Here is a 26,656-nt window from a genome sequence, read left to right as displayed (position 1 = left end):
ACAGAACTTGCGCCACCCTGCCTTGCTTGACCCTGACCCTTTACAACTCTCCTTATACCACCTGAATGGGATGATCACAGGTTGGAAGACACCATAGGGCAGCCTGGCAGGTAGAGAACAGTATAGGATGAAGAGCAGAACTGTCCAGCTGTCTGAGGTGGTCAATGCTAGGCTTCTTCCCCCTTGTCACTTAGCTCTTGCTGAGGCCTGAGAGGTCTACTAGAGTAGCTCTCCATCGCTCACAAGTCTAGGACTGGATTTTCCTCTTTACTGGGCTGACCCATCCTTATGTCCAACTCACTGGAGCAGGTATGTGAAGCCAAGTAATCTTTCATGAAATCTGATACTGGAAAGAGAATTTAGCCAACTGTCCCAATGGCTTGAACAAATGGATCAGTGTTTTCCCAAACACTTTGATACTTGCAGCTGAGAGGCTGACCAATCCAGATTTCCTGGATGTCATCTGAGACTTTAAAATATACATTGTTTAGTCTGGTGGAAGGTGACTGACTCCAGGGGTTCCAGGGGTCCCAGGGGCTCCTGATGTGGAGTTCTGTTAGCACCTTTATGGTGTTAGCCCAGCAGGTGATGGGGGGGACAAATGAGACAGGAGCTTACAACATGGAGGAGAAGATAATAGCTACTTGGTACAAAAACATCATTGTTGAAAGGGCTGCTCCTTCACATCTCTTAAGCTATAACCACAGAGAACTGTGAGCTACAAGGTGATGCTAAGAGCTTAGGCTGATGGGTCAGAGGTAGTGCATGCAATACAAGCTTAGTGGAATATGAGTTGAGAGCAGAGGGAGGAGGGGTGCAGATTCCTTTGGACACTCTTTCTTGGGGGACTGTGCCAAGAGGGGAGGGGCAACAGATAGTCTGGGCAAGCTGTGGTTGTATCGACTATGTGCTATGTGCATCCAAGCTCTTCTCATACCTTTCCCATGCCAGCATGGGCATGTCCCAGCTTGATCACCACGGGGAAGTGTGGGGCTGTGAGCTGAAAGACACAAAAGGAAATCACTCATTAGTCATCTCAGAACATGGCCACAGAGAGGCTCTGGGCTGTCTGTTCTGTAAAAAGTTTCACTCATGTTGTCAGGGATCCCCACAGAATGCTCTGCAGGAGCTCACCCTGCTATGACTCCAATGTGACTTTGCACATCTGAACTCCCAGGAGCAGCTGGTCTTGGGGCACCCAACAGTCCATAGAGACAGAGGTGTTCCAGCCAACTGGCTTCAAATGCTGGATTTCCCATAGTGCAGCTGCAGGTAAAGTATTATGAAATTGAGAGAATAGTGCATATCCAATTTTGCTTCCCACTCTTTCCACCTAATATGAAGTGATGAGAGTATTCCTGGTGGTTTCTGCTTGCTGGTTTAACAGTTATAAAATACTTCTCAAGAGAAAGAGACTTCAAGAGCAGCATTGGGATATAAAGTTGATGAAACAAAACACTGTCCAAGCAATTGAAAGCCATGATATAATTCTTTCCCTCCCACCCTAGAAGGAACCAATATATGGATTCTGTGCTTATTCATCCCTGCATTTATTTATAATCTTTATATTATGTAATTCCTAACAAACATTGTATATCTTTAAACCAGCTTTTGTGCTTCAGAAACATATTCTTTTATTGGGCCAGGCATTGGTTAGGCATTCCCTCAGTCTCTGCTCTAGCTCTATCTTTATTCCTGCACATCTTGTAGGCAGGGTAAATTTTGGGTAGAAGTTTTTGTGGGTGGGTTGGTGTTCCCCTCCCTTTACTAGGGGACTTGTATAGTTAAAGGGTGTCTTCTTCCGTCTCTATGGCCTCTGCTACTAGGAGTCTCTACTTTAGTACTTTTCATATCTTCCCAGGAGCCTACCCTGACTTAGGTCTTCAGCTTGTCACAGAGATCAGTTTCTCTTTTCTCTACAGCCTTCTGGATCAACCAAAGACCCAACCTTTGGGAGAGAGCCAACCCCTGGCACTATGAACAATACTCTACTAAACTTGCAGACAGGCACCTATCGGAGTTGTCCTCTGAGAGGATCTACCCAGCAGTGCCTCAATGCACAGGAAGTCTTGTGGAAAAGTGGGCAGAAAGAGAAAAGGACCTGGAGGTAACAGGAGCTCCATAATAAAATAAACAGAGCCAAGTAACCAGGGCCTAGAGAGGCTTGATGCGACTGAAGTGTCAACCAAGGACCATGCATGAACTGGACCTAGGCCCTCCTACAAAGATGTGGCAGATGGACAGCTTGGGCTTCATGTAGGTTCTCTAGTAAGGGAAGTGGGGACTGCATCTAACATAGACTCACTTGCCTGCTTTTTGATCACTTCCCTCTGGTGAGATTGCCTTGCCAGATCACAAGGGAAGAGGACATGCTCAGTCCTGATGCAACTTGATGAGCTGGAGAGGATGGGAGAGGGGTTCCCCTTTTCTGAGGAATAGGGGAGGGAGGAAGGGGAAGAGGGGGAGAAGGGGGCAGGGAGAGGAGGAGGGATGGGGCTACAACCAGGGTGTAAAGTGAACTAAAAGAGAGAGAGAGATAAAAAATGGTCTAGAATAAACAAAAAACTGTACTATTTTGCAATTTCATACACACATGGACACTTTGAATTTATTCCCTGTATTTTTTATCTTCTTCCCTCTCCCACCAACCCCCCTTTTCTTCCCTTCAAGTCCATCTCCCACTTTTATGTCTTTGTATTTTTGTCACACCACATTTAATTAGGGTTGCCTGAAAGAGCATGGGTCGGGGAGCCACTTATTTGAAGAAGGCTGAGTGGTTGTACCACTGAAGAATATGGCTCTCCGTCTTCCAAATTTTAACTGCCTACAGCTCCTCAGCCTTTTTCCTCATCCATAATGGGATGCTGATGGGCTCAGTCTTGTGCAATAGCCACTGCTCCCATGAGTTATGGGGGTACAGCAGTCATAATCACGTCCTGAAGACAGCTTCTCCCTGTGCTTCAGCATTTTCATTCTTTCTGTCTCCCTATCTGCAATGTTCCCTGAGCCCCATAGAAGGTGATATAGTTGTCACATTTAGGAATGAGCACACCACTCTCATTCTTAGCATTTGATCAGTTGTGAGACCCTGCGTTGGCTGTGACTCCCTGTAAACAGAAGCTTTTCTGACCAAGGCTGGGAGCAGCACTGATCTATGGATTTAAGCAGAAATATTTAGAAGGCAGTTTGACATCATGTTCATGTAGCAAAATAATTATATTAGATTCTTCCCTAGGGCCTATGACTTCTCCAGCCTTGGAAGACTACCATTTTATCCATCTGACCAGTGTGAGACATCCATTGAGTGCATTTTCAGTAGAGCTTTTTTGTTATCTGGCATAGTCATCATATCCAGCCACCACTGTAGTCTGTAGACAAACTCAGCAATTGAAAGATTGGAGGCTTTGCGTCTATCTTATTTGAAGGTGGAACTAGAGAGGAGGGGAAATGGGTGTTCTCTTCCCTCTGCCCTGTTCATACTAGTCACAGTCTTCACTGGTGGGACCTGGAGGGAACATGACATGCCACTGGTTCTATCACTTACTCTATGCTTAATTCTAGGCCAGATATTAGTTTTCCAATCTGCAAAAGGGGCGAATTGTAATCAGCTTGTAGGGCTGTTCAGCAAGGGTGTGGTGGGAGAAACGAGGAACACAAAATATCTAGCTGAAAGTACTAAACCCACAATTATAAAGTAGAAGAGAGGGGAGGGGAGGGAAGAACACACTAATTCTGGAAGTAAGGAGGAGAGGTACAGGGAAACTGGGTGATGGAGAAGGAGAGTAGAGGAACTGGCCCCACAGCACCTTCTGACCTGGGACGGAACAAGATGAAACCATAGTCTAGGAGAATCAGATGCCCACACTGGGAGGACACAGTCAGGGGTGACGACAGTTGGGTAATGTCAGTGTCAACCCCTTGATCATGTTGGATTGTTTTCATAGTGAGCTTGACACCAAAGGGATCATCAGTAAAGCACACCCCTGGAGGCATCTGTGAGGGCATTTTCAAAGTCAGATTACAAGGGCTATGACCTAAGCAACAGTTAATTAATCTTCTGATGGATTCAGATTTGGGGAAATATTATCTAAAGGCAGCAGAAACTATGGAAGATGGATGGGGTCTGGTGAGAGGAAGGGGGTCAAGGGGGTGTGTCTTTGGAGGTCATAGCTTGTCCCACACGGTGAAGAACCCACTCTGGCTCTTAATGCCATGTTGTTCTGCCTTACCATATACCCAAAACCAAAAAACTGTGCACCTAGCCCCTATGCTATAGTGTGTTTTAATAGGCATATTTCTAGAATGGCCCCTGCCATGTCACACCATAATAGTTGGAGTCACTGATTAGTTTCAAGCTGATGGGGTAGAAGGAGTTATGAAACTCTCTAGAGCTGTCTCTGGATAAGTGACACTTTTAAAATTAAGATACTAGTATTGAAATAATAATAGAAATTCAAGACAAGAATTCCAGCCCCCCTACTCCAACCCACCCCCTCCTTAGTACTGGAGATTGAACCTAGGACCTTGCACATGGTAGACAAAGACTATACCACTGAGCTGTATATATGGCTCAATATGAGAATTATTTACAGCTGTATAATCTATCCATCTCTGTATTTGTGTTGTATTCACACCTCATCTCTGTGTCTAATTAAAAAACCCAGGTAGTCTACAATGATATCTGAGAATTTTACATCTATTCTTTTCCACTTAGCTTCTGTGTTTTCTTCTTTTTTGTGTGTATGTATGTGGTATATTTGTGTGTATATGTGTGAGCATCCACGTTTGTGCTTGTGAAGCTCAGAGGTCAATGTATGTCTTTCCTTATCACTCTCCACCTTATTTTTTGAGACAGGGTCTCTCACTGAACCTGGACCTCACTGATTGGCTCAGTGCTGGCCAGTGAACCCCAGGAATCACATTGTCTCCATCTCCCAGTGCTGGGATTACAGGCTCATGCTACTACACCCAGGTTTTTATGTAGATGCCGGGGATCTGAACTCAGTTTCTCATGCTTATGTACTAAGTACTTCATCCACGGAGGCACCTTCCCAGTCTGCCTTTCTGCTTTTGTCATCCATTTTTCTGACAGCTCTTTTGTTACCCCATTCATGCTTTTTCTAGCCCAGGTAACCAATCTCACCTGCCTGGTGTGCTTCTGCTTCTTGCTCACTACACTTGTCTTTTTAAACACTTGTTACACATAGATAGTTGATGTTGATGTTTAGTTTTTCAAGAATAGCTGTTATCATTTGCTTTTGCAATGGTGGAGATGGAACGTAGGCCCTCTTTTGCCACTGAGCTACACATCTGCCCACACTTAGCTCTACATAGTATATCATGAGCACTCCTTCCACTGTGATAGACATGGTCTTAACCCAGTCATTGCAAGAGCTACACCATGTTCCATGCACACCTGTCCTGAACAAATATGTGTGTGGTTCTCTCTCTCCATCCCAGTCTTCCCCTCCTTCTCTGCTACTACAAACAAAATTTCATTAAACACTTTGAACTAGTATTTTATCTCCAAGGGGCTAGTCTTGGAGCTTTTCAAAGGGACATAGGCAGAATTTGGAGACACTGTGATACATGTCTACATTTGATCTCCAGAAATGAAAGTGGGTGCCCTGAATCTGCATTTGCAGATGTCCACCTATGACATCACCTCCCAGACTAAGAGTGATGGTTTTCCAAGGATCATGTCAGAGACAGGAATGGGACCGTTGGCCTCTTGTGCAAAGTGCCTTAGCAGTCTTTCCTTCCTGGCATTATGAATAAGAAAGCAGAACAAGCCACACACTTGAGCTCAAACAGGTAAGAACAGCAGCACAGCCCCCTGGCTACCCATCTCTTTTTCCCTGGCCCCTCCCTTCCGTGCTGTTTCTATGGATGCCAAGGGCCATTCCTATTTTGATCCCATTGCTACAGACCAGCTCTGCCCCAAACAGACAGGTCATAGAGGACAGAGAACATCTTGTTGGCTAGGCTATTTTTTCTCTTCCCTTTGCAACAATAGCTTTATTTAGTTTCCTTGGGGATGGCTTCTCAGGGACCCTTTTCCTGGTCCCATGGCCCCAGACACTCCAGAGTTCAGCACTGCCCTATGGCAAGAGGCCTGACATCCTGTTGAGGGGGCAGATCCATCTTTGAAAACAGATTCCCCACCCTGATAAGGTCTTATTCAAAAGCACTCAAATAAGCTAAAATAAGTGGGGCAGCACTGTTTCCTTGCAGGGTGTTCCCTTGGGAAGATCAGAGCCCAGCAGGCTGAGCCACAGTCAGCTTTCAACCAGCCCCATCTTCAAGGTGAAGTGGAACTGAAACTATGCAGTGGGCACCTGGGGATGGTCCTATACTTTTGCCCAAAGTATTCCCTCTGTACTCTGGGTAATAGAGATATAAGTATGTAAATAATTGGATCCCACTGGCCTGTTTCTATGCCAGTACCATGCAGGTTTTATTACTGTACAGCTTGAGATCAGGGATCTCCTCCAGAAGATCTTTTATTGTAGAGGACTGTTTTAGCAATTCTGGGTTTCTTGTGACAGAAGCCTACACAGAGGGCCTCTGAAAGACTACCCAGCAGGGTATTAAGGCAGATGCTGAGACTCATAGCCAAACTTTGGGCAGAGTGCAGGGAATCTTACGAAAGAAGGGGGAGACAGTAAGACCCGGAGGGGACAGGAGCTCCACAAGGAGAGCAACAGAACCAACAAATCTAGGCACAAGGGTCTTTTCTGAGACTGATACTCCAACCAAGGACCATGCATGGCGATAACCTAGAACCCCTGCACAGATGCTGCCCATGGCAGTTCAAGGTCCAAGTGGGTCCAGGGGCTGTCTCTGACATGAACTCAGTGGTTTGCTCTTTGGTCACCTCTCCCTGAGGGAGGGGACAGCCTTACCAGGCCACAGAGGAAGACAATGCAGACAGTCCTGATGAGACCTGATAGGCTAGGATAATATGGAAGGGGAGGAAGACCTCCCCTATCAGTGGACTGGGGAAGGGGCATGGGAGGAGAAGAGGAAGGGAGGGCAGGATTGGGAGGGGAAGAGGAAGGGGCTACAGCTGGGATACAAAGTGAATAAATTGTAATAAAATAAATCAATAAATAAAAAGAATTGGATCCTGGCTGAACCACTGCTATGGTTTGAGTGAGTCTCCAAAGGTTCATGGATGAACCTTGGACTCAAGCTTAGTGTCAAGGCAGCAGAACCTTTAAGATGTGGGGCCTAGTGGAAGTTGGTTAGGTCACTAATCAGTTTTTATTGGGGCATGGCTAGCTCTGCAAAGAGGGGGTTGGTATAAAAGCTCAAACCAGGGACCTTCCCCACTGCTTGACTCCCTGTTTCCCCATATGATTGATTGCTCACTGTGCTGATTAATTTTTTTGTTTGTTTATTTGTTTTGATTTTTTTTGTCAATTTGACACATACTAAAGTGATCTAGGAAAAGGGCGCCACAACTGAGAAATTGGAAAGAATTTTATTCTCACTTCGTTTGCCACCATAACTGTACCATATAAGGCCTGGTACCTAATGGATGTAGGATTCTCTGGAGCTAGATTTGCTGGATATGGATGCTGGGACCCAAACTCCACTTAACTGGAAGAGCAGCAAGTGTTCGTAATTAAAGATTGGATTTTTCCAGTTCTAACTGCTATTTTTAATTTTTTTAATTTATTACAATTTATTCACTTTGTATCCAATCTGAAGCCTCCTCCATCATCCCTCCCAATCTCATCTCTCTCCCTCTTCTCCTCCCATGCCCTTGCCCCAGTCCAATGATAGGGGAGGTCCTCCTCCCCTTCCATCTGACCCTATCCTATCAGGTCTCATCTACTTTTTATACTCATTTCATATACAAAGAAATGAGGTAAAGAGAGGTGGAAGATTTTTCTAAAGATCACCCAGGGAGAAAATGAAACAGTTTGGATCTATCAGAGCCCCCTACCCTTGCCACCATGTGGTAGCGACATCCTGGATCCTCATGCCATCTGTCACCAAGCACTTTCTGCAGTGGGTGGATGGAAGCCATCAGGCTTGTGAGAATAAGTCCAGTGGCCATAAAACCCAAGCAGTGTAGGGTAAGATGGTGGAATCAGGAGCTCTGGAGCTAGGAGGTTTCAAGTTTGATGTCCAGTTTCTACCCTTAGAACTATAAGCTGTTGGCTGAGTCACAACCAGATCTGTGACTCAGTTTCCTCACTCTCCAGTAGGAAACTCATTAAAATCCCCCCAGCCCATCAAGGTCCCTGGGAAGCAATGGGCTTATATCTGTTGTTGATTGTGGTTGAGACCTGAGGACTCTCCCAAGAATCTGTCCTGATGATTTGCCTAAGAAGACCTGCAGAAATCTTCAACTACAGCCAGTGTGGTGATGTCCACTCACAGAGCATTCCCCACCCTCACTCACTTGTCCTACCATGCACCTGTGCCTAATAGAAACAGGGCATATCAGTCTCAGGAAAGACCCCTGGGCCCAGATTTTTTCGATCTGTTGCTCTCCTTGTGGAGCTCCTGTCCTCTCCAGGTCTTACTATTACCTACTTCTTTCATAAGATTCCCTGCACTCTGCCCAAAGTTTGGCCATAAGTCTCAGCATCTGCTTTGATACCCTGCAGGGTAGAGCCTTTCAGAGGCACTCTGTGTCAGGCTCCTGTCCTGTTTTCTCCTTCTTCTGATGTCCATCCTCTTTGCCTTTCTGAATGGGGATTGAGCATTTTAGCCAGAGTCCTCCTTCTTGATTAGTTTCTTTAGGTGTACAGATTTTAGTATGTTTATCCTATATTATATGTCTAATATCCACTTATGAGTGAGTATATACCCTGTGTGTCTTTCTGCTTCTGGGATAGCTCACTCAGGATAATCTTTTCCAGTTCCCACCATTTATCTGCAAATTTCATGATTTCTTTTCTTTTTATTGCTGAGTAATATTCCATTGTGTAGATGTACCACAATTTCTGTATCCATTTCTCAGTTGAAGGGCATCAACCAAGGATACTCCAACCAAGGATCATTTATGAAGATAACCTGGAACCCCTGCACAGATGTAGCCCATGGCAGTTCAGTGTCAAGTGGGTTCCATAGTAATGGGAACAGATACTGTCTCTGACATGAACTGACTGGCCTGCTCTTTGATCACCTCCCTCTGAGGGGGGAGCAGGCTTACCAGGACACAGAGGAAGACAATGCAGCCACTCTTGATGAGACCTGATAGACTAGGATCAGAAGGAAAGGGAGGAAGACCTCCTCTATCAGTGTACTGGGGGGGGCATGGGTAGAGAAGGGGGAGGGAGGGTGGGATTGGGAGAGGAAGAGGGAGGGAGCTACAGGGGAAATACAAAATGAATAAATTGTAATTAATAAAAATTAAAATAAAAATAAAAGAGAGAGAGAGAGACAGGGCACCTAAGCGGCCTTCCTTAATTCTTATGCTACCCCAGGGCCATGGCTGGCTCTCAGGAAGGCCTAGGTGATGTTTGCTGGGAGGCCTATGGATTCTCTCTCTGCCCTGAGAATTCTACCTCTGTTTTGCCCCTGCTCCTTTTAGTGTGTCTTGGAAAAATACTCGTAGCAAATTTGGAAGAATTAGACTGACCATGCCATACCAACACACAAGGCTTCTTTCCTCTTACATTTCCTGTCTCTCTGAGAAAGGCAACAGTCAGAAATAAACAGCCCTGAGGCTGGCAGCACCTGCCCACCAGCAAGGGGACATCCTCAGGGGAGGAGCTGGTCCAGGGGAGGCGTCAAACAAGCCTGAAGGGCAGGGTACAGGCTCCTCAAGAGAGGCCAGACCAGAATGCTGAAATTCCTAGGCTACCCTCTGTTCTTTTAAGATTTTGTTTTTCTTCTTCAGATAGGTTCTAACTATACTACACATGTGCCCTATCTTCTCACAGGAGTCTCCGGGGGGAGGTTTCCTAGCCTCTGTGGTTTGAATGAAAATAGCCCCTGTAGGCTCATCTACTAGTAGATGTGGCTTTTTTTTTTTTTTTTAAGTGTGTTCCTGGTCATGGGCTTTGGTGTTTCAGAAACTCAAGCCAGGCTCTGTCTCTGCTTCTCCTCCCTCCCCCAGCTGCCTGCTGATCTCAATGGAGAACTCTCAGCTATCTCTCCAACATCATGTCTGTCTGCATGCTGCCATGCTATCCACCATGATGATAATCGACTAACACTCTGAATGTTAGCAAGCCTCAAAAGCTTTTTTGAAAAATAAAAAGTTGCTGTTGTCATGGTGTTTGATCACAGCAATAGTAACCCTAACTAAGCCTTTCACCTCTAAGGTGCTTTGTAAAGAGGATAAAGTACACACCATCACTTCATTGCTGTGGGATGTGAGTCAGCATATGAAGCTCACACTACCTACATCTGGATCCCAGTTAGTTCACTGAAGATCAGCTCAAACACACCAGGCTTACCACCCATTACAGCTATGGATATTGTTTTAAAATATTTTATTTTTGAGACAAGGTCTCTCAATCCCTACACAGGCCAGATTGGCTGTGAATTTGACACATAACCAAGGATGACCTCCTGCCTCAACTTTCTCACTGCTATGATAACAAGCATGTACCATCATGCTTGGTTGCATGATAGCAAATGCCCTGCTGAGTTTCAGCCCTAGCTCCAGTTTTCTTGTTGTTTCTCTTCCTCCTCTTCCTCTTCTTCTTGACAATATTGGGGACTTAAGCAGAATCTTTAAGCATTTCAGGCAAGCACTCTACCAGTGAGCCAAATTCATCACCTTTTTCTTTTTTCTTTTTAGGACTGCTCCTCTTGCTATTCTTGTAAATCCTTGCCTTGAAAATATTTTAAAGTCATCATTAAATTGGTGGAACTGGATTCCCCACCCTTTCTTCCATGCAGACTGGTTCCAGGCATTCTTTCAGCTACTCATACAGGTGCTCGCCTGACAGCATCACTGCCCATAAGTGTTCCTCTAAATCTTGCACAACACTTTATTTCAACATTTATTAACAATAAAAGTTTTCTGGACATATGATTATCACATGACAAAATTAATCCTTTCAGATGCTTGATCCTGGGTTTGTTGTATGCGCACATAGCTGTGCAACTGTCACCACTACTTTATGTCCCATAGACTCACACACAAGGCTACATTCATAATTAGTGTTTACTTTGCATATGTTCACAAGATTCATCCACATTGTAGTATGTGTCATTTTTATTGACACACAATATTCCATTGTATAAGTAACGTTTAACACACACATATACATAAATACACATATACAGATACACATACATACATACATACACATTTGCAGTACTGGATATTGAACTCAGAGCCTCATACCCACTAGGCACTGAATTACACCCCAGCCCCAATCCCAATATAGGTTAGAATGTCTCAGTGAACATTTCTAGCATAGACAGACAGACAATAAATGCAAATAAATCCTGGAAATCTCAAGGCAGTTGACAGTTAAGATGGTCAGCATCTCAGCTCATACGTCATCACAGTAGCCCTCCAGCCAATTTTGCAGGTCTGATCTTTGGGAGGGAGGATAGTCGCTTCTGGCTAAAATGAATGTGGCAGTCTTACAGCTGTGTGTGTCATGCCTCGTCTGCCAGCTTCCCCTCTGTTTGAGTCAGCTCTTCAGTACAATTGTTGGATTCTTCTTGCTAATGTTGTCATCTGAGAGATGCTGAAAAATGGGAAGGCTCAGAGGAGAATGCCCAGGGCCTGTGATATTATAATGTGTATTTCTGCTCACTGATCCTTCACAATTTCTGCTCACAGATCAAGATACAGCACTACATAGGTCCTTGGCCTGAGTGAGAGGAATGCTGGGAGCATCTTTAGTTTACAGGAGGTGATTATTGGTAAATTTAGGATAGCTTCAGGATGGGATTGGTCAGTCATGCAAGAGGGTAGACTCTCAGTTGCACCCTGCATCCTTGGAGAGAGAACTGATAACTAATAACAGGCCTTACCCTCCTGGGGTTGCAGGGTAAGGCAGTAATAGAGGAATTGTGGTGTACAAGTAAGCTGATAGGGAAAACTGGAAAAATGGGGCTTTAGCTATGGAGAGGAACAACAAAAGAAAGGCGGCAATATTACATTTGTTTGTTTGTGGGCAGCGCGTGCCACTGCATGTGAACAGAGCGTAGAGGACAACGTGGACTTGCTTCTCTCCTCCCACAGTGAGTTCTGGGATCAAGCTCTGGTCCTCAGGCTCAGTAGCATGTGCCTTTACCCACTGAGCAATCTTGCTGTCCACAAGGCCATTCTTTACCCTTTTCCTCCTCTTCCATCTGTGGAAAATGAAGATGCTGCAGAGTGAAATGTACAAAGTTCGAAACCAGTTTGCCTGAGCTGTGTGTCCTTGGGCCAGTGACTTTACTTTTCTGTGCTACCAGTTCTGTAGGAAGCAGTAGGCTCCACATCACTTGGAATGAGTACCCATGAAGCACTTGGCTGGACACAAAGGGAGAGCAGGAGTATTGCTGGCTCTTGTAGTTATTATGTCAGCTCAGCATGATCCCTGTAACTGCAGCTGTCTCTCCTTGCATCTCACTTAGCTTTCTAAGATGCCAATCTAAAATTCCATGTCAAAGATTGTCAGGGGTTCTGTGGGACTATGGGACCATATGCCTACAGCAGACCAATGTTCCTTGGTAACAGAGAAGGGAATCAGAGAGTATGAACTCAGTCTCAAGAGAAAGGTGGACTAGGGTTTCTGCTGCTTTTGTCAGGCAGCTGTGCCTAGATACAACAGAGATGTCTGACCACCCTTGAGACCCTCAAGTTTTCATCACTCTACCCTAGAGTCTTCTGTGTGGCCAGACAGTGTATGACTGTGCTACCTGAGGTCAGAAGGCATGATAAGGGACATATGTCCATCAACACAACTTGTTCCTTTACTGAATGAAAGAAAGGGAGCTTTCATTTCCCAGTGAATACTGCATCTCAGTCGTCACAGGTATTAATGAGATATGAGAGGCAGATGGCAGTCCCCACTTTATAAATAATGAAAGGACAAAGCTGACAAGTGAAGCTGGGAAGCAAGCCTGAACCTTCCAAATCCAGACATCCCAACTCTTGTCTCCTTTCTTTACTTGTAAAACCGTACCCTGTGTCCAGTCCCCAATCCTTAAGCAGCCCCTGACTTCAAGGAGACTTTCATTCTTCAAACTCCAGAGTGCCAAAGTGAAGTGTGAGTGGGGAAGAATGGCCAGAGAGTTCTAAGAAAGAATCTGTGGTGTTGTAAGTTGGTGAGAATGCAGCCCTGCTGAGTGCTAAGGTTAAGCCTGTCCTGCCCCTCATCACTTGTCTGGGAGAAAGATGAATGTTGGGTGGGGAAATGTAGTTTGGAGTGGGAGGACAATTGCACAGAGTACAAGAGCAGGTCCATATTAGCATCACCACATTTGGAGGTGGTCAGATCAATCTTGTGGTAGGGCACTACTCTCTATTTTCACCCCTTTGCAGGAAAATGGGGGATGCATAAGAAAAAGGGCTATGTGAATGGGTGATATCTATGACTCTTTCAGGTGGGGATAGATGGGCTGAGAGCCCAGCCAAGCCCCATTCTGGGCCAGGGCTGGCCTGATGGATGAGGTCTGTAGAAATTAGTCTTGATGAGGACTCTAGGCAGGCTAGTTGGAAGGGGGTGCTTCTTTGGAGACAATCTGGAGCTGCAGGTGCAAGGGCATGTCTGGTCCTCAGATCCTGGGAAGTGGGGAACCAGTGTCTTCAGGGCTTGATTTATAGCACATAGAGACTGGAGGTGATAGGGGAAAGGAACCACAGGACAGTATGGAAGCAAGCTGTCCTATAAGCTTCCATAGCAGGGTCCTTTTACTGTATTTCATTACGAGGAAGCTACCAGGACCCAGATAGAGGATAGGGCTATGCTAATGGTTAAGACATATTTCTGGATAATGGACTTTTAGAGAGAAGAGTCCATTAAAATGTCTTGTTCCAGAAGCCATATCTGTTCAGTGTCTCCTCATGGCCAGCTGTGCTTTGCTGCAGCTTTATAGTAGACACATCTCACTTAATTTCCATGAACCCATCACAGTGCTGTTATTTCTGACTTGGGAACCAGAACCTCAATACCTAATTAAACAACCTGTTCAGCTGATGCTGAAGCCAAATCCATGTGTGGGGAACAGGCTGCTTCTTACACTGGGCATAGAGTCAGAGGGATGACCCAGACTCTACTCTATAGAGGCTTATGGGATAGAAAGGCAGTGGATCCATACCAGAATGACTGCAACTCAGCTGTGCAGTCTGGGTGGTTCCCTTAAAAGAAAGGTGATGTTAAAGAGGTACTATAGACAATGGGCAAGGAGAAATTTGTACTAAGTTTGCAGATAAAGTCAATTTGCTAAATAGAGAGTGGGACATTCAAGGCAGAGGGGTTCAGGAACCCCCAGAGCCAACCATGAATATGGAGGGAAATCCTGGGAGGCTGGCCGGCACCCACACTCAGAAAAGATCTCTTGTTGCTTACTGCTTTGTCCAAATGAGGGTGGACACATAGTCACTGAGCTCTCTGCATGTTCAGGAGGTGCATGCTGAAAATATCAGTTTATAAAATGCTCACATTCAAACCAAACTACCAATTTGGTCATTGTGTTTTGGCTACCCTACTCCCCAAACATGGAGCTTCTAAAGATGAAGGCTTCTCCTCTCCTTCCAGAAACACATGTTGAATTGTTTTCAGATGAAAGGACAGAATGTTTTGAATTTGCTTCAAAAGAATCCCATGTGGCCTGGATGTAGAAGTGAGCCTGGTATGATCACAGATGGGGTCTGTAGTGGTGCTGAGAAGGGGCATACTGCTCATATTACTTTGTGTTCATGTTGTGTTTGGTTGTTTCTGTTGCAAGCCATTTATGTGTGCATGTATGTGTTCATGTGCAATGTGTATGTGCACATGTGTAATGGGTAATGTATATTTGTGTGTGCACACATGTGCATGTCTAAGGTGTCTTCCTTAATCTCTCTCTACCTTTTTTTTTTTTTTTTTTTTTGAGACAGGGTTTCTCACTGAACCTGGAATTCACCAACTTGGCTAGACTGGCTAGCCAATGAGCTTAGGGATCCTCCTGTCTCTGCTCCCTCAGCTCAAACTTGGTGAGTGCCATCATGCCCAGCTTTTACATGGGTGCTTAGAATCACACTCAGGTTCTTATGTGTATATGACATGCAGGGTACCCACTGAGCTACCTCCCCAGCCTCACAGACCATTTCTTTTGGAGGGTCTCTCCCTCTCTCTCACTCAGTGTGGACCCACATAGTACCAAAATATACATTATAGCAAGGTATGAGTATAAATGATGGTGTGTGGGACCCCAGAGCTTGGAGCCAAATCATAAAGTTGGTGGCTGAGACTGCATTCTGCAGGTGGTAAGCACCAAAGACAGGACTGATGCTATTCAGTTTTCACTCAGGAAACAGTATGCAGAGTGCTCATTAGAAGGAAGAGAGTGGGATTAGGTAGGGGTAAGGAAAGATTAGAGCCAGATAAAGGATCCAGCCTGGGGACAGTGGAGAGCAGGCTACTGGGAGTGCAGAGTATTGGCACCTAACTTGTCCTTTCTTTCACACTGTATCCAGATTGTGCTGAGGTGGAGTACATGGGTTAGGAAGGAAGGATAAAGCCCCTAGACTATCTTTACAACCTCATGTTTCCAGTATAAATAGTTTTCAGAACAGGCAGTTACCAACTGGGCTTGATACTACAGTCCTGTCATCCCAGCCACCACTGAGGTAGGAGAATCACAGATTCAAAGCTTGGACTATGGAGACGAGGTAATACCTTGTGACGATAGGTTCCTGATGGTTACCTACTGGCCAGACTAGGTGTGTCATCTTGTCTTGTCTGGCCTCTGAGCCCCTCCTTGTCTGAGCCCAGTGACAGCCAGCTCCTTGTGAATAAAAGAACACAGGGAAGCAGAGGCTTCCCCAACGCCAAGAAATCTTTGCCAGATGAATGAGTAAAGCTAGCACAGGTCTGACCCAGCCTGAAGCAGCCCTTCCATAATTGTGTGCAGGCTGGAGGGAATGGAAGTGAGATCACAACAGTGTCCAAGTGGGGGTGGTGGTGGTGTGGAGGGCTCAGTTTTCTCCCAGGATAAAGCTGTTTCCTCTTAGCTCCAAAGCTTCAAAGATGCATGGATTTTCAAGCTGAATAGGGCTGGGCAGAAACAAACCAAGCACAAGATTTCTCCATTAATATGTCAGCCCTTTAAACTTATGTCTCCATTTTTCTCTTGGCTCTTTAATATGGGGTTTCCTCATTTTAGATGGATGGTGTGATTCCCTCGACTGGGGAAAAAAAAGCTTCTAGATGCTTTTAAATCAAGCAAATGAGTAAGGGCTCTCCTGTTTCATTTTGAAGATGTAGGGCATGCCAAAAACCCTCTGGACTGAATATTCAGTGGCCGCATAATGGAGCAAGGGAAGCTGCCAAGCTTCTAAGTCACTCACCAGACAGGAGAATCACAGCCATTGGGGCTTGGAGACCCCTGGCAGCACTGTGAATTGAAAGTCAATTGCCAATGCATGAAAGGATGGCTAGGAGTAGGAGAGCTGAGCAAAAAAGGGAGACTCATACCCGAGGACCTGGTGACTCTGAGTGGACCACAATCCTTTGAGCTCACCTATCTGAGTTACCTGGAGATGGAGAAAATTGAGGCCCCATCTTTAAAGTCTCCAAGGGTGTGGATTCAGTATTAACACTTCATTTCTGAAACTTAGCATTGGTAAAGTAGGTCTGAGTTGGAGGACTACAAAAACATAGTATGGAAGATGTCCTGGTAGTGGCTTCAAAGTCAGTATGTGGACTGTCTTTTCTCACTCACATTTTTGTTTGTTTTTGTTTTTGTTTTTGAGACAGGGTTTATCTGTGTAGCTCCGGCTGTCCTGAACTCACTTTGTAGATCAGGCTAGCCTTGAATTTACAGAGATCTGCCTGCCTCTTCCTCCCTGAGTGCTGGGACTACAGGAATGCACCACTGTGCCCAGCATTTTCACTCACATTTTGTTTATCAGTTCAGATATTCTTATCTTTAATAGCTTCTCTCTGCAGGCTTCTTTTCAGGAATCCCTAAGGTCTAGATTGCTCTCTCTCTTTCCCTCTCTCTCCTTCTCTCTCTACCTTCTTCCCTCCCTCTCTCTCTGTCTCCATTTGAATGTTTGCACATAAGGGTATGGGTGTATGTGTCTGTGCATGAGCTTGTGGAGGTCAGAGGTCAATATCAGATGTTATTCCTTAGGAGCTGTATCACTACCATGCTGGCTAGTTCCAGATGAGAAAACCAAAGCCCAGAACAAACTGAGAAACTCAAATTTGGTCTAGCTAAGAGACAGCAGAGCAAATACTCTGACTAAAGCCCCCATGAATGTCCTGAGGCACCAGTACCTTGCAGCTGAAGCTGAGAGTGGTGATACCAGCTCCCCCTCACCCGCATGCTCCAGGCGCTTCACTGACATCCCTACAGAAAGGCTGCATAAAACTTTTTAAGCACGGGGCTGGGAGAGGGAATGCACCCTATAAAAGGCCCTGTTTGCTTACAGTTTGCACAGCTGGGCTGGATTAATCTAACTTTGTTAATAGCTTTGGAAAATCAACAGGTTGAAAAAGTCCACTTTGTCCTGAACAGTGCTCCCACCCAGGCTTATCTGGGTCCCCTGCTCTGGGTCCCCAGCCCCAGCTTTTCTATTTTGTGGCCTCAATGGAAAATATTTCTCACTTTTCAGTAACTATACCAAAGTCTTAAGCTCCTACTGAGAGGAGAGAGAGAGAGAGAGAGAGAGAGAGAGAGAGAGAGAGAGAGACTGTGTTTCTTCTTTCACATCTCATTTTCATTTCCCAGCTGAGGCCTGGGGCCTGTGTGTGGATCATTATGCTGCTTCCTTCCCTAAGGTAGGGGAGAAGACAGGGCCTTTTTATCAGATTTATTCCCACTCCTATCCCTGTGCTTGCAGAGTTTGGTCCAGCCTTTGTATAGGGATGTCAGTGAAGTGTGTCAATGGCTACAGAGCTAATCAGCTAGAATGTTTTCTCACAGCCACACTTTGGCTAACATTCTAAAAAGTCAGAGCTGGGAAAAACTCACAGATGAATAGGTCCAAGAGGCTCGACCCCAGGCTCCTTGTTCTGGACTGCCTGTGCACTGTGTTCAAAATGTTTCCTTGTGTATGAGAGGATTCTGGCTCAGGCAGGGAGGCTCCTGGGCTTCTTCTTCAGTTCCTATACCTTTTCCCCCTCCTCTCTTTGTCTCTTTTTTGGAAGAGAAACTAGGGCCTCATATTTGCTGAGCAGGTCCACTGCCAAAATCCTCTACTCTCTGCCCTCTTTGTGTTTCTGAGGCAGGTTCTTATCAAGTTGCACAGGCTGCCACGGAACTCACTTAGTAGCCCAGACTGGCCTTGAACTTTCAATCCTACAGCTTCTACTCCAGAATAGCTGGGCTAAAAGGCCTTCACCACTCTGCCCAGATTCTGTTTCGTAAAGTGAGCTAGGGTGTTCTTGAAGAAGGTTTAGAACATTGGAAATTTCTAGTTTATGTTGTATTTTATCTACAAGGGGAAACAAGACTGAGAACAACCCATGGCCTGGGTCACCGTTGTGACAGAGTTCAGCTTAGAACACAGTAGAAGGCTTCCTGCCATCCATTTAGTCATCACTGATTTCTCAACTCAGTACCAGGGTTCTACGAAGGAGATTTGTCTTTCATGAACACGCTTTGCTGGAGTGGGGCACCTCTTCCAGCTCTCCCTTTGACTGTGGGGCTGTCTGTAAAGGCAGGACTTTGTCTTTCATGAACACGCTTTGCTGGAGCGGGGCACCTCTCCCAGCTCTCCCTTTGACTGTGGGGCTGTCTGTAAAGACAGGACTTTGTCTTTCATGAACACGCTTTGCTGGAGCGGGGCACCTCTCCCAGCTCTCCCTTTGACTGTGGGGCTGTCTGTAAAGGCAGGACGGTATACTTGGTGGGAGAAGGGCAAACATGAAGCTGGAATCACAAAAGAAGCCTGTCTTTGTTAACGAAGAGCTTCTGCTTCCTGCTTCTTCTCTTGCCACCACACCTTCCCCTTGATGCCATGCTCTCCCTCCATGATGGGCTCTTATCTCTCTGGAACTAGAGACCCAGATAAACTTTTCTATAGCTGCCTTGATCATAGATACAGAAAAGTGAGAATTAAAATTTACCCACTCCTCTAGTTTGATTTCTGCCAATGAGATAAAACACTGACCAAAAGTGACTTGAGAAGAAAGGGTTTATTTAGTTATGTGCCCCAATTACAATCATCACTGAAGGATGTGTGGGTAGGAACTCAAGCAGGAAACATAGAAGGATGTGCTTACTGCCTTGCTTACCATGGCTTGCTCAGCCTGGTCTCTTTTCCCCCTCTCTCCTCCTTTCCCCTCCTCCTCTTCTACCTCTTTTTCTCTCCCCTTCTTCTTTTCCCTCTTTCTCCCTTCCCTTCCTTTCTTTTTTCTTTTTTTCATTATATTTTTACTTAAACAATTTTAACTTTACATATGTATTAATCATATTTTTCTCCACCTCCAAGTCATTCTAGAGCCTCCCACTGCCTACCCATTCAACTTTAAGTTCTTTCCAAAATTAAAAGTCCCCCAAAATCAAGAAAACACAATAAAACAACATCAAAAAATAAAAAACAACAAGCATACCAAACTGTAACCAAATAAAAATACATAAAAAACTTGTGGAGTCCATTATTGTTGGTCAACTACTTCTGAACATGAGAATGCCATTGGAGAAAACAAATTTTTCCTCTTTTAGCAGGTATAAATGACAGTTCAGTTGTTAGCCTTTAGCCTAGTGGCTAGGTTTTTACTCACTTACTCACTCACTCACTCATTCATTCTTTCATTTATTCATTATGTTTTAAAACTAAAATAAAATATAGTAAGATAAAACAAAAACTATCACATAGAAATTAGACTGGACAAACCAACAGAAGGAAAAGGGACCAAGAGAAAACACAAGAATCAGAAAATCACTCATTCACATGCTTAGGAATCCCATAAAAACACTAAACTGGAAGCCATAATATATACACAGAGGACTGGTGCAGACCCTTATAGGCCCCGGGAATGCTGCTCCAGTCTATGTGAGCTCATATGAGCTTTGTTTGCGCTGATTTAGAAAGCCTTATTTTCTTGGTGTCTTCCATCTCTTCTAGATCTTCCACCTTTTCCATCTCTTCTTCTGTGGGGTTATCTGAGCTTTGAGGAGAAAATATTTGATGGAGACATCTCAGTTAGGGCTGAGTGTTACAAAGCCTCCGTGCAATGTCTGGCTGTGGGTCTCCATATTTGTTCCCAAATATGGGATGGGAAGCCTGTGTAAAGGCAAAAATATGCCTTCTGAGGGTTTCCTCCAATTTGGTAAATGAGACCATGAATGCACTCTCTTTTCTGTTGCTGTAATAGAATGGCTGAGACTGGGTGATTTATAAAGGAAAGAGGTTAATCTGGAGGCTAGTTTATTAGTTCCTTTTCTCACTGTTGTAACAAAATATCAGATAGAAGCAATTTGTAAGAGGAAGAATTTATTTTGGCTCATGGTTCAAGGGCTATGATCCATCATCTTGGGGAAGGCTTGGTGACTCCACAATGAAAGAAGTTGGTAACAACAGCCCACAGCACTGAAAGACTTCAGTGGCAACCTATAAGGCCTGTCTCCTCCCTAGCAATCCCCTTCCTCTAGCAAGGCCCCACCTTCTAAATTGCTTCCCATCCCATGGAAAGTGTGTCACCAGCTCCTGATGTGGGGTATAGTGAGCTCTGCAGCTGTTTCTTGTTTCCTTCCTCTAGGGAGTATTCTATAAGTGGGTTGTGGCAGCCAGTGGGTTGGTGGCTTCCTGCTGCAGCAGCAGGGTTAGGTATCCCAAGTTGCTAGTGTTCAAGTTCATCGCAGCATTCTGAACATTTGGGAACAACAGGAAGGGCTGCAATTTTTAAACTCTGTTTGTTTGCAAGAAGGGTATGGAGCCCAGGAGAGCAGATGACTTCCTTCACAGAGGCAGGGTGCACCTTTGCCACGGCTTCTGAGAGCTCCATTTGCACACCTGTTCCTGTACACATTTGCACAAGCCACAGGCAGGACACACCATCTCATACTGTCCTTCAGTACCCAAGGATACAGAAAGACAGATGCTGAGGCTTCTGTGCACAGAGGCACCACACAAACCTGGTAACAGACAGGTGGAGCTATCCATGTGCTGACACAATTAGACATGCATCACCACAGAAAGACATTCACACAAGTAGACACAGAGACATCCTCAGAGACTAACACACAAACACATACACACACATAGGGCAACACATTTTTCCATAGGTCAGGCAGCCTGCATACCCTTCAGCCTATTTTGTCCTCAGTTTTAGCCCACAGGAGAGAGTAAGCAGGCAAGATAAAGTTTTCTTCATGCAATAAAGTTTAATTTTTTCTTCTCCCCTCTCTAATATGTCTAGCAGGCTCCATTCAATCTGCCCTTATTTCATTTCAGTTTGCATTATTTTATGATGCCAACAGCTTATAGTTAAATCAGACATGGTGAATGCATTGTTGTAACTATAGTACATAGGAGGCCGTGGCAGGAGGATTGAGAGTTCCAGACTGGCCTCAGCTATATGGCAAGACTCTGTTACAGACAGTCAGTCAGTCAGTCAGTCAGTCAGACAAGCCAGATCAACATGTAAAAGGCCCCAGAGGAGATTTCTACCTAGATGAAAACTTATCCCCCAAACAAACTGAAAACACCATCAAGTGTCCATCTTTAGCTCTGACCTCAGATTGAGTATCTACCTTTTGTTGCTGGGAACATGTCTTTCCTTTAATGTGTTCTCAGTTCCCTAATTTTAACTGAGAAATGAAATCTTTCTCTTTTAGAAAAGAGAGGCTAAGTTCCTCCAGGTGAGCTGAGGACTCTGAGAAGACGAGCATGGATCCAGAAAGCTCCAATCCCAGGAGGCAGGAATTGCTCTGTTGGGCTGGAACCTTGGCCTCTTCAGGCAATCAAGGAAGGACCCAGGCAGAGGAAGACAAAGCTCATCCACAAGGTGCATGTTCCATAAATCTGCAGTGAGATCATGCACTCAGGAACTACATAGTGTTTGGATGTAGAATCGGCTAGTGACTTTGGAGCTACAGTCCTGGAAGTCAGGATGAAGCCCCTGCCCTCCACTGGGAATTTTTCCAGACCTGAGGAGATTTTGAAATGAGCAAAGGTCTCACCAAGTCACATCTAGGTCTCAGGAAGGGAAGAAGGAAGCCTGACTGTCAGCTGGCCAGCATATGGGAATGAGTTTGCAAACCCCACAGCACTGTGAGCAGTAGAAAAATCTTCTGAGCTCTTTGTAATATGTATACCAAGACCTTAGCAGAATGTCTGTGTCAAGCCACTGAGTGTGAGGCTTGAAAAGGCAGACTATGAACAGATTCTGGGACCAACAGCTCAGGTACTGTCTGAACGGGTAGCTCCATGTTACAGGAGTATGCTGGCAGGCCAAGTACATTTCTTGGGGCCAAGAAGCAGCCCATCCTTCACTTTCTTTCCTGTCACCCCTGGATTGATTAAGACACTTTACAACTTTTTTCTTTGTATTTCCCACAGAGTTGCTCTGTGGAAATCTCTTTTCTTTTTTTTTTTTAATTTTATTTTTTTCTTATCAGTTACATTTTATTAACTCTGTATCCCAGCCATGTCCCGCTCCCTCATTCCCTCCCAGTCCCTCCCTCCCTCCCTCCCTCCCTCCCTCCCTCCCTCCCTCCCTCCCTCCCTCATCTCCACTGTGCCCCTTTCCAAGTCCACTGATAGGGGGGGACCTCCTCCCCATTCATCTGATCCTGTTTTATCAGGTATCTTCAGGACTGGCTGCAAAGCCCTCCTCTGTGGCCTAACAGGACTGCTCCTTTCTTCGGGGGTGGGGAGGCCAAAGAGCCAGTCATTGAGTTCCTGTTAGAAATAGTCTTTGTTCCCCTCACTTTGGGAAACCAATTGGTTACTGAGCTACCACAGGCTACGTCTGAGTGGAGGTTCTAGGTTATATCCATATATGGTCCTTGGTTGAATGTCAGTCTCAGAAAAGACCCTGTGCCCAGATATATTTGGTCCTTGTGGAGCTCCTATCCTTTCCCCAGCAGACTAACTCCCCTTCTTTCTTATGATTCCCTGTACTCTGCCAAAGGTTTGGTCATGAGTCTTTGCTTTGAAAACACTGCTAGTTAGAGTCTTTCAGATGCGCTCAGTAGACTCCTGTCATACGTTCAATGCACATCCCATCTGTCTTTCTAAACGAGGATTGATCATCTTACCCCATGTCCGCTCTCTTGATTATCATTTTTAGGTGTATAGATTTCATTATGTTTATCATATCTTATAGTCTATATAAGTGAGTATATACCATGTTTGTCTTTCTCCTTCTGGGATATTTCACTCAGAATGATCTTTTCTAGATCCCACCATTTGCCTGCAAATTTCATGATTTCCTCCTTTTTGATTGCTGAGTAGTATTCCATTGTGTAAAAATACCACAATTTCTGTACCCATTCCTCCATTGATGGACATCTGGGTTGTTTCCAGGTTCTGGCTATTACAAATAAAGCTGCTATAAACATGGTTGAGCAAGTGTCCTTTTTGTGTACTTGAGAGAACTTTGGGTATATACCTAGCAGTGGTATAGCTGGGTCTTGAGGAAGCACTATTCCTAGTTGCCTTAGAAAGTGCCAGATAGCTTTCCAGAGTGGTTGTACCAATTTACATTCCCACCAGCAGTGGAGGAGGGTTCCCCTTTCTCCACAACCTCTCCAGCATGTGTTGTTGCTTGAGTTTTTCATCTTGGCCATTCTGATGGGTGTAAGGTGATATCTCAGGGTCGTTTTGGGAAATCTCTTTTCAATATTCCTTTCTAGTCAGTTTATCATCAGAAGCATCTCCCTGAATGTTCTCCTTCCATGCTTCTGAGCACCAATGGTGCCATTAGCCACAAGAGGATGCTTGGAGGTGAGGAAGGCATATGATCTGGAAAGGGCCAGATCAGGGGGATCAGGGCTGGACCAAAGTAAGGAAGTCAAATGCCTAGTGTAAAAAGTACATGAAAATGAAATGAAATAAAATTTATGAGGTATCCCCAAACTCATAATGTAAACCTGTCTCTCTCTTTCTTCCCTGGCTCCCTTCCCTTTCATCGCTTCTGACAGAATCTCACATCATCCACGTTAGCCTCAAACAAAGTTTCCATGCACCCAAGAATGACCTTGAAGTTCTGATCTCCTACTCCACTTCCAAATGCTGAAATTACAGGCATGTGTCACCACAACTGGTCAAATAGCATATTTTCCTATGTCAATATCATATTTTTAAAGGTGGAAATCAGTGCCTATGTCAATATCATATTTGTAAAGGTGGAAATCCATGGTGGAGCAAATACCAACATTTTGAATGACAGGATCTGACCGATATAATGCTACCCCAGCTCACTGCCCCCCAAAATTGTTTTTAGGTTTAGCTCTCAGCTCTATTTCTTAGTATAGCATGCTTTTCTCTGTTAAAAGTTGGTGTACACGTTTCACAGAGTAAAATTCACATGATTAAAAAGCACATACTAGGGATAATCCAAGATGGCGTCGACCATCGCATACCATATCTGAGAGGCAGAGAATCTGAAACTCAGAAATTGGGGAGTAGAGGGGCAAATGAAGCCAGAAAATAGGCATTGAGGTTTTCTGAATGAGAGGGGACATCACAGGAGCTGAGAAAATTTACATTCAGGTCACCCAAGGACTTCTCTGGGGATGGAGAGGGGCAAACATTCAAATATCTTGCACTTCCCTTTTTCGGGCCTCCCTCCTCCTCAGAATTGCCAGCCCACAGCACCAGAGAATCTCAGCACAGAACTCATTGTCTGGGGACTGAGCCAGCAGAGGAGGGGCTCCTAGCTCCTCAGCTGTGGCTGCCAGCTGTACCAGCTTTCCAAGTCCCAGAACCGCGGTACCATCCTTTCTTCCAGGTCCCTGGTCTGCGAATGGCCATACTGACTCCGCAGGGCCTCCCAGCCAGTGACTGTACGGGAAGCCCAATTCCTCAGTGGCAGACAGCTGGTTGTACAGTCACCAAAATCCAGCAGACCTGCAAAACCACCCAGGTACACCAGGCGCCCGCTGGGCCACCTACATCTTTGGACCACAGTTGTGGCTCCCCAGGACTTCCCAGCAGGCACCTGGACCGGCCTCCCAGTTCTGCACAGCTGGACTCCCTAGTTCAGTGGCTGCAGCACCACTGAGCTAACAGGGCTCATCCTCCCACATATGACTCAGCAGGTCCAAACCAGCGAGTAGAGGACAGGGAGAACCACTGTGCTTTATTTTTTGACCTGCTAGAGAGTGAGTGCACCCTTAAGTGCCTACAGAGCCCAAGATCCAGAGTGCTTCTAAGCTAGCAGCCAGACATCAGATCCCTCCCACCCACACATCCACTGTGGGAAACATAGGGATTCTTGGAACATTGAAGCCCCTGCTCTGCAGGTCTATCAGTGGAATTCAGGCAAATAACTCCTGGAGCTCAGTCAGAGACTGAGGCCACTAGTAGCCAGTGGCCTGTAGGCCACTGAGGTATTCAGGGAATTTGCACCCATGATCATCACCAGCGCCTGCAACACCTTCAGCGCCTGCAATCCCTTTGGTGCCTGCAAGGTGCCCCTTCCTCACACTGAAGGCCTCTACCGTCTCTAGCACCCTGTCCCTCAAGGCACACGTCCTCGTACATGAACATGTACATGATTGCTCGCATTTGTCCTTCTGTGCCCACGGACTTTCCTCACAGGTACAGTTGAAACACCAAGGCACATGCTGAAACCATTGGACCTCTCTCATTTTCCTGAAGAATTTTCCAGACACCAGAGAAAGACAGTACCAGTCTGAACGACAGAATCCAGGAACAAACAGTGAAAGTTTCAGAGAAGCAAATGGCCAGAGGTTGGTGAAAGAACACATCCAACAAAAATCAGGATATCATGGCTTCACCAGCAACCCCCCAAATCAATGGATACTCAAATTCATCGGAAACACATGAAAATAACTTTAAAGCTATGCTTAGCCAGTTATTAGAGGCACATAAAGAGGAAACAAACAAATCTCTCAAAGAAATTGCCACACAAATGGAAGAAAACAAAGAGGAAATGAACAAATCTCTCAAAGAAACACAGGCAAATATAGTCAAACAAAGAGGCACAAATAGAGGCACAATTAGTGGCATGTAGAGAGGAAACAAACGAAAAAATAGAGACCATTATAGAGAGACAGGAATCCACATTCAAGGATGAAGGAAATGGTACAAGTCATAAAAACAGAATTAGAATAAATAAAGAAAACACAAACAGAGAAAACCCTGGAGCTGGAGAACTTAGAGAAACAATCAGGAACCACAAACAGAAATCAGGAATTACTAACAGAATACAAGAGATGGAAGAGAGAATCTCTGGTGCTGAAGATACACTTGCAAAAATTGATACCACTCTCAAAGAAAAAGTAAAATTGGAAAAGTCCCAAACACAAAACATCCAAGAAATCAGATGCCATGAAAAGGCAAAATCTAAGAATAAGAGGAATTGATGAAAAAGAAGATTCCAGGCTCCAA

General features: G+C 45.1%; 1 protein-coding gene across 3 annotated transcripts in view; it reads right to left on the bottom strand.

Moving 5' to 3' along the window:
• Syn3 (synapsin III) overlaps positions 1 to 26,656 on the bottom strand; it is a 496,250-nt gene that overhangs the window by 96,383 nt on the left and 373,211 nt on the right. For all 3 annotated transcript variants that reach the window (XM_060377798.1, XM_060377797.1, XM_060377799.1), the window contains exon 7: positions 938 to 1,000. In XM_060377798.1, coding sequence (XP_060233781.1) covers positions 938 to 1,000 — 63 coding nt within the window. The remainder of the gene's footprint in view (positions 1 to 937; positions 1,001 to 26,656) is intronic.

This window comes from Meriones unguiculatus, chromosome 2, assembly GCF_030254825.1.
Source record: "Meriones unguiculatus strain TT.TT164.6M chromosome 2, Bangor_MerUng_6.1, whole genome shotgun sequence".
NCBI classification, from domain to species: domain Eukaryota; kingdom Metazoa; phylum Chordata; class Mammalia; order Rodentia; family Muridae; genus Meriones; species Meriones unguiculatus.
Note: the sequence above shows the minus strand (reverse complement) of the source record. Positions and strands in the feature narration are given on the sequence as shown.